The sequence below is a fragment of the Pezoporus occidentalis genome, unplaced genomic scaffold (genome assembly GCF_034315485.1).
Source record: "Pezoporus occidentalis ecotype Australia unplaced genomic scaffold, CSIRO_AGI_Poc_V1 ctg170, whole genome shotgun sequence".
NCBI lineage: Eukaryota > Metazoa > Chordata > Aves > Psittaciformes > Psittacidae > Pezoporus > Pezoporus occidentalis.
In genome coordinates this window covers 1,395,870-1,411,026 of record NW_026913532.1, presented here as the reverse complement: position 1 = coordinate 1,411,026, position 15,157 = coordinate 1,395,870, and the positions used below count along the sequence as shown (strand labels likewise).

The 15,157-nt window shown below is 38.1% G+C and overlaps 1 protein-coding gene across 2 annotated transcripts in view; it reads right to left on the bottom strand.

Moving 5' to 3' along the window:
- LOC134161233 (bifunctional heparan sulfate N-deacetylase/N-sulfotransferase 3) overlaps nt 1-15,157 on the bottom strand; it is a 64,675-nt gene that overhangs the window by 21,162 nt on the left and 28,356 nt on the right. Inside the window, exons 5-6 of one of the 2 annotated variants that reach the window (XM_062613900.1) lie at nt 11,624-11,809; nt 8,718-8,846 (exon numbers count right to left, since the gene is read on the bottom strand). In XM_062613900.1, the coding sequence (XP_062469884.1) occupies nt 8,718-8,846; nt 11,624-11,809 (315 nt within the window). The remainder of the gene's footprint in view (nt 1-8,717; nt 8,847-11,623; nt 11,810-15,157) is intronic. The other variant, XM_062613901.1, reaches the window with a different exon arrangement.

Genomic DNA, 15,157 nt, shown 5'->3' with positions numbered 1-15,157 from the left:
CAGCATATGAAACTGTGTCAACGAAGGGGGAAAATATATCATAAACCTTAGTTCCCATTTTACAGTTGTTGGTTTCTTTGGTTGTTTTTTTAACATAAAATTGTTAATTATTTACCAAATGCTGGTAAATCTTGTAAAGAAGTCCATACTTAGTGTAACTATATGGCATCAAAAATATTACAGATCAGCTGAAACTATCTTCCAGAAAAATCTGAACAAAAGGTTTCCTCCCCTGTTGATACTGCACAAACTCCTAGTAAAATCACTATCAGCACCTGTGTAAAATTAGTCAACTACAATCCTGTGATTTACAGAACAATGAAATATTGCTGATCCAGGGCCCAATTCACCTGAGCTTACCTGAGAAGAACTAAGTTTTGTCTCCAGCTGCAAATGGTCTTTACAGGCTGAACTAGCAGCCTGTGTAACTAACAGGAGCATGATCCTGCAATGGTCTCATTCCCATTAGTCTGAGAAGGATCATGAACCACTCTGCACACCAGGGATCCCTGTGAGAGGTGGCTTACAGTACAAGAGGCCAGTGTGCCAGCCACTCATATTCTAGGAGCATTTCTGCGAGTTTGTTGACAACAGCTATGCAGCCATGGCACTGGGAGAGATGTGCAAGCTGATCCTCTGGTTTCCCTGGCTATGAAAAGAAAATGATATCCAAGTGCCATTTTGAGGGACTTCACCTTGGCGCTGACCCAGCTGCAAGGGATGGTGTGTTGCTACCCACTTCCCTGCTTTCCCACCAAGCTTGCAGAAGGATGGAAATGCATATCATTACCCCTCCATTTGCAGGTGCGCAGTTTCATATCAAGACAAAACATAATTACTACTTTTTGTCTTCTGTACTGAGTTATGATACTTTGTTTTGCTCAATGATATCACATTCTGTTTCTTTCAAACAAGCTCTAAATAATGAACGTGATTACTCTTTCTGTGTCAACTAACAGTTAGCATGCTCTCCTATTAAATATTCTCTTAAAACCACTCTTGAAGAGATATAAAAATAATGCTCTGTGGGCATCTCAGAAGACCAGATCTAGTAAATAACACTATTTGTTCAATAACCTTGCACCTCTGGGAAATGCTGTAAATTACAAATAGAGCTTCGTATATTTCTTCATTCCTTCTTCAAAAGGGAAGCAGCTGTGAATGGATTTATATTTACTCTAACAAGCATTTTAGCCTCCCTTTCAGTTAAAAACAGCTTATTTGACTTCATTATTTCCAGCCCTCTTCTGAAATAATTTCCTTCAGGGCATCTCAGCATTTTCTTTATCTCAGTGAGAAAAGGATCACCCTTTTTAGTGGTTCCTCATAAACAAACTATCATCTTGGTTGCACTTCAATGCACATTCTCCACAGGATTTAGTATCTTTCATGAGGGGACTGAAAAGAATGCATGCAACTTTTAAAATGATGTTTTGGGACTAAATCTGGCCTCTGGGCAGCAGCTCCTTTCTTGCTCCCACACATTTTCAGATCAGAAGAGCAAAAGTGCTTTCCTGTACTCTGCCTTCTCATGGAGTTTTATAGACAGCTGTATAACCTACTCCTTTCAGCTCCCCCTCAGCATTTCCTTCCCCAGAATGAAAGGGTAGAGGCTATTTCTGTTTGCCCTCTTTCCCAAGCCCTGATTTTTTTTTTTTTTGTTTTGCAATTCTGACTAGTACTGCAGAGGTGTAGGGAAATGAGTACAAGCACTCAGGAGAAACAGCCTTTACCTTTCTGAATGCTCATTCTATGCTGCATATCTCCTTACTACAACAACCTTTCCCAATTAGAGGTAATAGCTTCTAGGTCAAGAAATTAAAGTTGAGACCGAGACTGAGTCACTGCTATTCAATCATGTGTATCAAGAAAAGATGAACCAGCATGATCTAACTTACATATCAGGAACAGAGAAAACAACAGATGATTGCCAAACAACTTAAACAAAAAGAAAAAAATGCAACAAGTTGCCCAGCTTCTGGTGAGGGATGTTATTTTTACAGGCTGTATATCTTAAAACATACTGACCACTACAAAATCAAAACTACTACGATGCTGCCACATATTAAATTATACAGTAAGGATGCTACTAAGCACCTACAGTCTTGATAACTTGTTGTTGGTTTCCTGACAAAAACAGCCTGCCTCCCAAAGTAATGACATTACCCTTAATTCCCAAGTGTGAGAAGCCCCTCTTACCAGGTTTGTGCAAGGTTTGCGTTTCTGGTTTCTTCCCCCTCAAGTCAAGTGGTCTCTATTTTTTGGAAACACAGGGACGAGAGAAACCATTCAAGGATAGTGGTAAATACTCCCCCCCACCCTGTCCTTCTTCTTACCAGGTTCCCTGTGATGGTCTAGAAGGTCAAATTATAAAGTTTCCCTATGTTGGAACAGGAGTGATTTATGGTAGGCAAGACTAACTGCTCTGATGGAAAATAACAGAGTGGATATCTTTGTGCTGGGCAACCTGCAAGTATTCCCACTCCCTTCCACATGTCCTGATAAGCAAAATGTACCTTGCTCCATGTTTAAATTCCATTTCACACAAACATTTTGCAGATGAACAGACTGCACTTATACCCCACTATTATTATTCTTCATGTTCTTTTTCTGTTTATACCTCCTGAATGGCATACTGCATCAGGAAGACTTCTGATTTGGTTTCAGTTACAGTAATAATGCCAGAAAGAAGTGGTGATGTCTACAGAAGAGTGAAACAAATTAAGCACAAAAACCTCTAGAACAGTGACAAGCCCATAGAACAGTAGTCCACTAAGCCACTGGTCTCCAAACTTTTTTGAGGGCATACACTTATCTGTAAAAATTATCTGAGCATGCATGCCCAAGGTATGTATATTTATTTATAAGTTATATACTTGTAACACTGAAGCTCCAACATGTATTATTCTCCCACTTTGGAGACCACTGAATTAAGCTGTTGGGTTCAGACTGTGACCCAAGAGCAGAGAGGACTCCCTTTTCAGAAGGCAGCTCTACTTTCTTTGGCAGGCATCAGGAAAGGCAAGGGAAGACTGAGACTTGAAATAACACTGATGCTGTTAAACAGATTTAGTATTATTTTGGCATTTTAAATCTGGAGCTATAAAAGTTGGTATAAGAAAAAATGGTAATAAACACTTCTTGTGTACTGGGCACATCTTTCTTTTTTTAACTACATATGAATCTGCTGCAGGCAACTGAAATCAAATAAATTTATGTTATTAAACCAGTCACCAAGGTACTTTTGTCATGAGCACTGTGTCACCCTCCAATCTGTGCAACAACATTAAAAAAGCAATACTGAGGCCTCCCAACTCAACAAAGTTAAGCACAACACTTTAAAATGAAGTTAAATTATGTCTGACAAATAATTAGGATGATCTCTGCTAGGCACTAGAACCAGATGCATTATCAATTTAGTATATTGCTGATATTGTAGCTACTGAACAAATGTTTACAGGCCACAAAAGTACATCTAACTCTCAGAATGCCTATATTCCAATTAATTTGGCATTGTGTACACTCTGCAGTTCTGATACTGTCTCTGTGTTACTCTGAACAGTTTTGTTTCAGGTATACAGAGACTCGGTAACAGCTGGTTTTGCTCCATTACACTAACAAAGTGATAGAATAATGAATCAGATTGCAGTCTGTGCTCTATCTACAGTTGGAAGTCTATCTATAGTTGAAAGATATTCCTTTTAGACCTTTAGGTTTCCAGAAAAATTGTGTTCAATTCCACCAGTGTGATTCCAGCTTGCAACCCCACCTTGCAACTTGCCAGGCTGTCCTGCTGGCTTCACAGCTGGCATGGATCTGCCCACTTGCCCAAAGACAGCAAGCCAACTAGATGAATTTGATTTACATAGCAGTGTTTACAATTTCACTATATATATAGCCAGGGAAGACGTAGAAGAAGAAACAAAATTGCCTATTCAGTGCAGTTCTGAATTATTAATCTGACAGGAAACCCGAGTTTATTTGCAGCTGCTGCAAAAACTTTTTTGCCTTTCTCTGTAAATTATTCATTACCCATTTTGGCAGTACTGTCCAAGAGACTTGCTTCACTAACAGCTGTAAATCACTTGTACAAGACTTTCCAGGGGAGAAGAATAATCATGGTATCCTAGAAAGGTAAAGTTTTCTTACTGCCCAGAGTTCCAATGCATTTGTTGTACACTGTTACAAGGATCACCTCTAATGAGACAGGTAATCCTGTCTGTTCCACAGCCTTTCCCTGCTGCCTGCTTATTTAGGATTTTTTTGTATTTTGTCAATTCTACCCACAAAATAGCAGACTCTGAGTGATTTTTGTAGGACTGCTAGGAAGGCAAGGAATACTTGTATTTTGCAGTCAACAAAAATGGTAGGCAAAACAGAATTCCTCCCCTGCCCCAATTCACAGTAACTCCCTAAACTATTGCTGGAATTCTCAAGAGTTCCCAAAATGGGCACAAGTGGACAAGAATGAGATGACAGGGGGCTGGAGCACCTCCCATATGAAGACAAGCTAAGAAAGTTGGGGCTGTTCAGCCTGGAGAAGAGAAGCTGCATGGAGACTTCATAGCAGCCTTCCAGTATCTGAAGGGGGCCTACAGGGATGCCAGAGAGGGACTCTTCATCAGGGACTGTAGCAACAGGACAAGGGGTAATGGGTTTAAACTTAAACAGGGGAAGTTCAGGTTAGATATATGGAAGAAGATCTTTACTGTGAGGGTAGTAAGGTACTGGAACAGGTTGCTCCATCCCTGGCAGTGTGCAAGGCCAGGCTGGACAGAGCCTTGGGCAACACGGTCTCCTGAAAGGTGCCCCTGCCCATGGCAGGGGGTGTGGAACCTGATGATCTTCAAGTCCTTTCCAACCCTCACCATTCTATGATTCTATGCAACTGTTGCCTTTCTCACTCACCCACCCATGAGGTGTACCAAGCCTGCTGATTTGAACTAGCACTGACTATTCATCTTGTTCAGGGTCACATAAAGATACAGTTAAGTCCTGCTGATGCTCACATAAATCCTCTAATTTTTTAGTGCTAAAGGAGATAATTGCACCCCCCCTTGCTCCAAATCAATTAGTTTAATAGCTGCTCTACTCACTGTAACTTGGGAGAGGTAAAAATTAGAGGAAAATACTACTTAGGACTAAATGCATACAAAGATTACAATTATTTTAAGATCAATCAGAGACAGGGCCTAAAACATTAACAGTCTTCCCTCTCGATCAGTACTGCTGTAATCATATGGAGAACACACAGCTGGCTACACATTAGTTTCATTGTTGGGCTATCACCATTTGAAGGCTTTCACCAAGCTCCTCTTCACAGGGCATTTTCCCTTTTCTTTAGATTTGTAGACACATAGTACTTTGTAAAGAAGTGTGCGAAATGCAATTACTATATTCTGTTCTGTTTGTTTTGCTTGGGGGCAGAAAAAGTATAGAATGCTTTCATGAACTGTTGCTTTCCTTTATACATTGACCTTGTAAGACAGCAAAGCTCCTGATCTGTATCTTCAATAGTTCAAAGCATATTTTAGGACTGGGTTATATGTGCTTTCTACAAAGTTAAACTGAGACACCTTAACTGATGCTACTGGAAAAGAAGCAACATACAACATTGTTTTAGACCACATCTCTCAAATTACATACTTATATGAAGAAAAATTTGGTATACTAGGTTACCTGGATTTTAGAATCAAAATATACCTTCAATATCATCATTTGAGAACTAAATCACACAGATTAACAAACTGGAATAAACTTTAGGAATAAAATCTAAAGAACTGGTAGAAAGCAGATGAGATTTCATATTGTTGATCTTCTTCACTAATTTTATTACTGAAACTTTACACTTAGAAAAATAGCAAGTTTTCCACATTAAAACAAAATAAAACTAGTAGACCTGTCCTGTGTTTAGCTTGTTTATCTAGTGCAGCATGCTGCATACAGAAGCAGATGGCATCAGAGATATGTAAGAAAATAGTACAGGATACTCTACTGCTGGGAGAGGTGTGAAAAAAAGCCCTCTGAAAGTCTTCCCTGCTTTCAAGGTTAAATAAAGCATAAGTCTATATGGAATCCCTGTCTTATCAACTACCACAGGCTAGAAAATCCAACCAAATTCAATACTGTATTTCAAATTTTCATAAGTTCTTGGTGTCAAAAACATTACCTTGAAAGAAGATCTTGACATAATTCTCATTAAAATGCTCATCCTCATTTAACTGGCTATCCTCTGGTTTTCTGTTTCGAGACAGCTAACCAAAATTTACTGTAGGTTCTTCATGAAATTTCAAAGCTGTTTCTATTTTTTGTCTCATTTCAAATATACTCAATCTTGATCATTTTGATTTCTCTTCAGATTGGAGTCTTTCCGAGTCCTTCATAGTCCTGTTCAGTCAAATGCTTTCAGTTTTGCATGTAAGATTGAGTTTATGGAGCATTCTAGATGAAATTGTATCATGGATTTCCACAACTTTATTATACAACTCTCTGCATTATTTTCAACTCTATTCCTTCCACAGTGTGTCAACGTCTTAAAGAATAAGGGACATTGATATACCTATGTATTATCCATTTTGGGAAACTAAATATCTATGAAGTTATAGTTGAGAATATTACTTAGCTGACATTGTAATCATTCCCAGGTAATGTTTCTTCTTCTTAGCTTTGCATCAATGAAAAATAATGTTTAGGAATTGCCTCATAACAAAATTTTTGTATCCTCTGAAAAGTTGTGTGTTTCACATTAAGATATCCCAGCTATTTTAATGAAAACACAGAAAAGCTTATCAAGTCCAAAAATGCTACTTCATAATTAGATAAATTCCTAAAGCTACTTCAGTTTTCATTTTAATGCATAAATCTTTGCCCAATTCTGACTTTCACATAATGGTATAAATACGTATGTAACGCTTAAAAAAATCCCCACAAAGATGTAAACCCAATCTTGAAATTGGTTATGTGCCAGGCTGATGCTTAGAACATTAGAACCTGTTTATAAGCAGATATTAAAACCAGATACATCATCTTTTCAAAGGCATTCCTTAAAAGGATTACAACAATTTGTCTTGGGAAATATTTGCCTCATATTCATTTACAGTTGTTTTTAGAAAACAGTGCATTTAACATCTATTCTTTTAGCCTGCAGTGTTTTTGGGATATCACAGTTCTCAGAATTAGGTGATCATACCATCTACACTGCAATGCACAAATCAAAGACCTGATTGTAATATATAAAAATACATTACTGCACTCACATTCAGAAGTGTTAGGCAGGCATGATCAAACTTATTAACCAACAACTATGACTGTTTCACTGCTTATCTTGTCTTTCCCTCCCCCACCCAATTCTTTCAATTTGAAAGGCTTATGCCTTGACCAACCATATTAAATTTTGCTTTCTCGCTACTGTGTAAAATGGTAAAACACTTTTTGGCTAAGTTGTGGCTGTGTTTCAATACGGAATACAGTTGGAATTGACTCAAAATGTTACCCTATGTCTTCCTCTAAAGTGCCATTTGTTAAGCTGTTAGTTAAAATCCATATATTGCCAAAACTATTATGGTACCAATACCCTCCATTCAAGGAATTTTCCAGGTCTCCCCTCTGTTAACATTTTGTGCCTGAATTGGTATCTATCACTGAAGTTCGGACTGGGACTACTGACATCCTCTAGAAGGCAGACAACGTTTGTTGAGGAAGGGAAGTTTTATTTCCTAATTTTGCTATGTGAACATGAAAAAGGCAAACAAACCACAGTAACTGCTCTCAAAAGAACCAAAACTATAGTCTGAAAGAAGCTGATGCTGGAAAAATAGAACTGTACATAAAATGCTGAAGTAGCTGACAGAAGCTTTTTCTCCTTTGCACTTCCACTAAATTATGAAAGATTAAAAAAGGGCACAAAAATATTTAAGATATTATTCCAAAGGATTTCAGTGGAAATATTTTTTGTTGCCTTTGGTATTCCTAGTGATATGGAATCCTAGTGATTACATTTGTATAAAATGGGTAAATTTATTTATATGTTTCATTTGGACTTCAGATGAAAACATCCCCTAAAAGCCTGTCTTAAAGGACAGTTTTGATGCCATGGACCTAATCCCGTGCCATTTTGGAGTACCATACAGTTCTCTTCTATCAGTAATTCTATAGTTTCATAGCCTCGTTTGTTGTTTATTCTTCTATTAAAGACAAATGCAAGGTTAATTAGATATATTAACTGTGTGGTCCATTTATTTGCATCCTTTTTTTGAAACTATTCTGAATCAGCACTTGAAATTCTCAAAACAATTAACCACATGCACTCCTTGCTTGCAACTTTCTCAAATGAGTGTTTCCAACATTTCTGAATATAAATTTGGCAGAAAAAGAGAACGAACTTCACCTGAGGTGCTCATCTCATAGTAATGTCAGTCCTTAACACTTGAATTCTTATCTCAGGGTTCTTATTTTATTCAAAAGTAGAGAGCAACATGAATGGCTGCTGCTACTACTGCATTACTGACAAAAAAGTCAAGAAAAGTAGAAATCATCCTTGTACAACTGACAGAATACATATAAAATTAGACCTGAAGTTAATTAACTGAAAAAGCAGAAGACCTCACTGCAACAAATCATTACTATTTGGGAGACCCAGCAGATTAGCCTTGACGCATTCAGTAATTTCTCCTTTCATTATTTTTTAAAAAACATTTAAAAAATTACACTGTACTTACTGGATTGAGAACCACTGTGAAGAACAACTCTCCTCCTTGAATACTTTTGTCTAGTTCCTTTGGGCCTCCAGGATACTCTTTATAGAAAATTGTGTGGGTGAATAAGCCACAGGTTTGCCTAGGAAGCACCTGAATTTATGGGGTGGGGGGGAGGGTGAAGATGGAGGGGTGGGGAGTCAAGGTGAAGTCATAAAACAAAAATATTTATACTTTTAATATGATTATAAATGCCATATAAGTAACATATGACTGAAATTGTTCCTTTGTGATAACTGTTGCGTAGATTTGTCATCACAGCTTTGCCAGAAGTTGATCATGATCTAGTTGAATACACTGGCAGATCAATAAATAGCACCTACTGAAAGAAATAACATTTTATTATCAGTGAAATCATAATGTCCAAAAATTCATCACGTTTTGTTTGAAACTGGAGATCAATTAGTAAGTTGCAATTCAGCAACCTCCTAAAGCTATTTTGTCTGTAACACCTCATTCTAAAACCAAGTATTTGAAGTCTGGTCATCAAAGATTTCCAAAATCTTAAAATAATCTGAAACATAATCTGAACTATTACGAACTATTATCAGTCCATATTGTATTGGTGTTTTGTTGTTGGGGTTTGGTGGGCTTTTTTTTTTCGTTTTGTTGGGTTTGTTTTCTTTTTGTTTTTTGGCTTTGGCATTACCACCCATAATAATTCTACAGTGACACATGATGAATTTTGCAGGTAATGCTCACATAATAAATGTGCTTCTCATTCAGCTGTGCTAAGTTTTGTAAGGCCAGCTGCAATATAAAGTAACATAAACTAAAATATTTTTTAAAGTATGCAAACAACAAGTCTTTTCAATAGGAAGAGCTGATAAATGCACGTAGGTTTTCCAGCAGAATTAAAAAATATACTCTATCAACTTCAGATAATAATTTGCTGAAGACTACTTCAATTATGTCTATTTTTCATAGAAAATCAACAGCTAAGTATTGCTGTTCATGTATAATTATCAACCTGGGATTGGTCTCAAATATTCTAGTCCAATTTAAGACATTCATTATATTATAGCTTAATTTTTTAAAGTATAAAAATCCCTTACTTGACATAGACTGTGGTTTTGTAGATATTCTTTTATTTCTTGTAGTTTAATTTCTCAACATTTTTGTGATGTACAGTATACTGTGACCATAGATCATGAATTCTGCATTGTTACAAAATGGATGGAATTTGTACATTTGCTATAAACTTGTAAATACTTTAAAACCCTTGGATTTCGCTGATGAAGTATGAGAACAATTCTTCACAGAGACGGAGAATGAAGCTGTACTGAATGTGAAATGCTCTGGGAAATCTTACACAACAGTTTTACTGAATTTATACTGAATATATTCATCACTATAAGCCTGAAGATGTAAAGTATTAATGCATTTGCCCTGGAGAACTGGAAGCTTCAGATTCCCAAACCAGGTGGTTTTATATATGGCTGTGCTTAGAAATTGATTTTTTGTCCTGGTTTCCTTGTGTTAAATCTCATTGTGAGTCTTCAAATTACATGTTTTTACAAAAAACTTATAAAAGATATTTTGGGGCATTCCGAGTCCATCAGTTGTCTTCAAATGCTTCACAACTCTGAGCATATCCACAAACCCACTGTTTTACGTGCAGCTATTGCTGTAACTCAAATCTATATATGTCAATTTTTTTCCTGGCTGTCTGGAGGTCATGTTAGTTTGCTTCATCCAAAAATTGAATATTATTGTTTTGCTTAGAAAAGAGGTATCCCTGGTAACTTGAGGACAAGACCACAATTCTGTTATAAGCCAAGTGGCAGTCTTGCACTAAGATACTTGACCCTCCAAAACTGCTTGCTTAGAAAAGAGGTATCCCTGGTAACTTGAGGGAGGACAAGACCACAATTCCGTTATAAGCCAAGTGGCAGTCTTGCACTAAGATACTTGACCCTCCAAAACTGCTTGGTGCAGGCAGAGGTGTAACACAGTATACACACTAGGATCTTTCCCATTCATCCCTTTCCCCTCTGACTCCAAAAGAAAGTCACTCAAGAACACACCGTCCAGTATTTTGGAAAGTTGTTTTGAAACACTTCTCAGACAAGAATGACAATATGTGAATCAGAAATAGCCTATGCCCTGGTGACCAGATGGTATTGGCATAGCACCTTCCAGAGTTGTGCACAACCCCTTTTGGCAAATGTTTCTGTCAATGAACAACGGTCAGTACAAATACAGAAGAATTGTGTGACTTGACTTGTGGCTACCTCAGCAAGGCAGCTTCATAGCCTGGAGAGGGGTGTGGTGCATGTCTGCCGGCTTTCCTTCAGCCTTCTCAGTGTTTGCCCTGCATCCAGACTGAATGCCTGGGCCCAAAGGATAGCTGTGAGGTTAAGCCACACTGCAAAGCACAGTTCATATTTCTGCACGGCAGGAAGCAAAACAAGGACAACTGTACAATGTTCAATGCAAGAAAAAAGTACTTCTGCACCAAAATCAAGGTTCTTAGATAGCACAAACTTACAAAACTCTTTTGCAGTTAATGGTACTATGCAAATTTAAAACCTGCTAGAAATCCAACCCATAGTATTTTGTTAAAAGATGGAAAGTTGACTATTTCCTCGAGATGTCTGAACATGTATTAACAGTAAGATCAGAACAGTTAGCAGCCTGTTTACTGTTAACAGTGGGATGCCTGGAGGCCACCTCATCAGCAGTAACATCATCAACAACAGACTGATTTTAATCAACAAGATACTGTGAAATGTATCTTGCCACTTATGCACAGCAATATGTGCCTCTTATGACGTGAACTTTCAGGATACCATGCTTGTCCACTTAGAAACAAGTTCTTCATAAAATGGTAGAGTGGTGGTAATATGAACATCATAAATACAACTCACCATGATATTTTTGTGGATGAAGCCTCGCCTATATCGTGCAGGCTTTAGGTGTGGGTATTCTTCTGTGCTGGTAACTCTGATATTCCAGACCTTTTTCCAGGCATCATAGAGTTGAACATGTACTGGGTAGACTCCAGAATGGTGTGGAGCCACTGCATAGCCCAAATCAGTTGGAATACCATGTTCCTAAAACATAGCAGAACAATCACTGATTTAAAAAATTTAAGGAACTTCATGTTATAGCATTCCTTGAATCCTTTGTTTGTGAGAGATCAAGGTCTGAAATGCAAATAATGGTGATATCAAAATATGCTGGTATATAAGGGAGATGGAAGGCAGCATGGTAAGATGAAACACAGGATTTGAATACAAAAGCCTTTTTAACAAATATTTTTAAGTATGTAAGGAAAAGTGATATAGATGTAGTTTATGCTGATTTCCTCAATCTATATTAAACAGAAAGCAGCACTCCTTCAAGTTTTTGCAAGGAATTTACTCACAAACTAAAAAGAATTCAGAGAGAAAATTACTGGCACATATTCAACACAACAGGTGGCATCTGGCAGTTACACTTACAAAAGTGTGATTTCCATTACACAATTACTTGCATTGTTAGCTTAATTTCATAGAAAGTCACTGCATTTCCTCTCTAGTCCACTCAAAACATAAAACCATATTCAAACCAGCTTACCCATGTTAGTGCCATTTTAAAAAAGGAGAAAATATAACCACTTGTAAAATTCTGAGGATAACAGGCAGATGCTGTAGGCAGGCAACCCCTTTTGTAGTACACTATCTTTCACACTCCTGCACCCATCTTGTTTACATACAGACCTTGCTACTATTACATTTTCTTGACATTCAGTGTATTTTCTTTCCAGTTTCTGGTTTCCAATATACTCTAATGAATTTCAACACCTTGTCTCCTTTCTTTCAGGTTGCTTTTCAAAAGAACAGTATATAGCAGATATTTCTTTGATAGTCTAATTTGCAGAATACACTGTCCGTAAGATCACAGTATCACAGTATGCTAGAGATTGGAAGGGACCTCGAAAGATCATCTAGTCCAATCCCCCTGCCAGAGCAGGAACACCTAGATAAGGTTACACAAGAATGTGTCCAGGCCAGTTTTGAATGTCTCCAGGGAAGGAGACTCCACAACCTCCCTGGGCAGCCTGTTCCAGTGTTCCCTCACCCTCACTGAGAAGAAGTTTCTTCTCAAGTTTAAGTGGAACCTCTTGTGTTCCAGTTTGTACCCATTACCCCTTGTCCTATCATTGTTTGCCACTGAGTAGAGCCTGGCTCCATCCTCGTGACACTCCCCCTTTATATATTTATAGACACTAATAAGGTCACCCCTCAGTCTCCTCTTCTCCAAACTACAGAGACCCAGCTCCCTCAGTCTTTCCTCATAAGGGAGATGCTCCACTCCCTTAATCATCTTTGTTGCCCTGCGCTGGACTCTCTCCAGCAGCTCCCTGTCCTTCTTGAACTGAGGGGCCCAGAACTGGACACAATATTCCAGATGGGGTCTCACCAGGGCACAGTAGAGGGGAAGGAGGACCTCTCTCGACCTACTAACCACCCCCCTTCTAATACACCCCAGGATGCCATTGGCCTTCTTAGCCACAAGGGCACAGTGTTGGCTCATGGTCATCCTGTCGTCCACTAGGACCCCCAGGTCCCTCTCCCCTACACTGCTCTCTAACAGGTCGTTCCCCAACCTATACTGGAACCTGGGGTTGTTCCTGCCCAGATGCAGGACTCTACACTTTCCCTTGTTATATTTCATCAAGTTATCCCCTGCCCAACTCTCCAGCCTGTCCAGGTCTCGCTGGATGGCAGCACAGCCTTCTGGCATGTCAGCCACTCCTCCCAGCTTAGTGTCATCAGCAAACTTGCTGATAGTACACTCAATTCCCTCATCTAAATCGTTGATGAATATATTAAATAATACCGGTCCCAGTACTGACCCTTGAGGCACTCCACTAGTTACAGGCCTCCAACTAGACTCAGCCCCATAGACTAAAACTCTCTGGCTTCTCTCCTTCAGCTAGTTCGCAGTCTGTTGCATTGCAATACAGATGTTGCAATGCAGATGTTGCATTGCAATGATTTAGGAAACCTGCCTTTGCACAATCTCTTAATTCTGTGTAAGAGTTTTTTATATGGATTGTATTTGTCTGGTCATCTTCACTGTATTTTCTAATCATACTTTCTCTGTTCCCTCTTCCCTCATACTTTCTTTGCGCACAAAGGTAAGAGTTGGTTGATACTCAGGTCTATTCCTTTGTATAAACTAGTTATTAAGGAATATGAAAAACTCTAAGTCTTATCTCAAAGAAGAATGGGTGCATGACCTTTAGTAAAATCACCTTTCTTCACCTTTTCTGGAGAAGGACTACTGCAGGAAACCTAATGCACAGGACTTAAAAGCTTAAATAGTCAGGATACGATATCAGACATACCTGTTGTAATTTAAATATGACAACTTTACTGACAGCTCAAAATAAAACAAACTCACAAAGAGGCATTTGCTTCTGCTCTGGAGTAACATGGGAAGTCAGACTTTAAAGATGTGAAACCTGCAAGGGAAGAAGGCTACTTTTTCCTCATTAAAGGGCTACTTGGAACCTAGTGTAATGGTGTGTCCAACAGACAGATATGGTTTAATCACAGTTGAGAACTCTAACTTTTTTGTATCTCAACACCCATCAGTGACCCTGCTGCACCCAGGGAGCACATCATCTGCTGGTCTACAGCTGGGGCACACTATGTGTAATCTGTCAAAGTAGGAAGGAGTAAGATCTGGCCTATTGGTTTTACTGCATATGGAGATAAAGAATGGATATGCCATCAGTTACACAGCTTTACACCACTTTATTCCACCACAGGTTGTCTCAATTCTTTCTTTTATCTTTTCTACTTCACTTAAGCATGCATAAACATTAGAAAGAAAAATCTTTACAGAACATGTAAGGAATTGTGTTTTCTAATGTCCCATTTAATCTTCTTCATGTAGCGAGAAAAAAAATCTGTTTTTTAAGGGGTTTTCCCTCACATTTTTTAATTACATATTTATTACTGCATATTGTAATCTTCCATTCTAATTATGAGCCTATGATCTTGAATGTATTATTGTCTCTGTTACTCTTTAGTGACTGCTTTTCCCAAGTTAAGCATTTCATACACATTCAGTCTGATAATACATGAGGCATACACAATTTTAGCCTCTTTCAAAAAAGCATGATACTTATCTTTGTTATTAATTTAAATGCTTTAAGTAAATGAAACATAATGAATAGCTTCATGTCTATATGTCTATATATATCTTCAGGCATGAAAAGCATTTAATGTAAGTATTAAGAACATTGAGAGTGGTGAAGAAAAAAAAATTATGACATTACCTAAAACAGGGCTGAATATGAATTATCCTAATAATATACTTTAATGCTTACATCGTGTAGACTAATCTCAGAAGATGTCTTAGGTCACACTAGAACTACAAGAAATAACTGAATTTCCAGTGGAGCT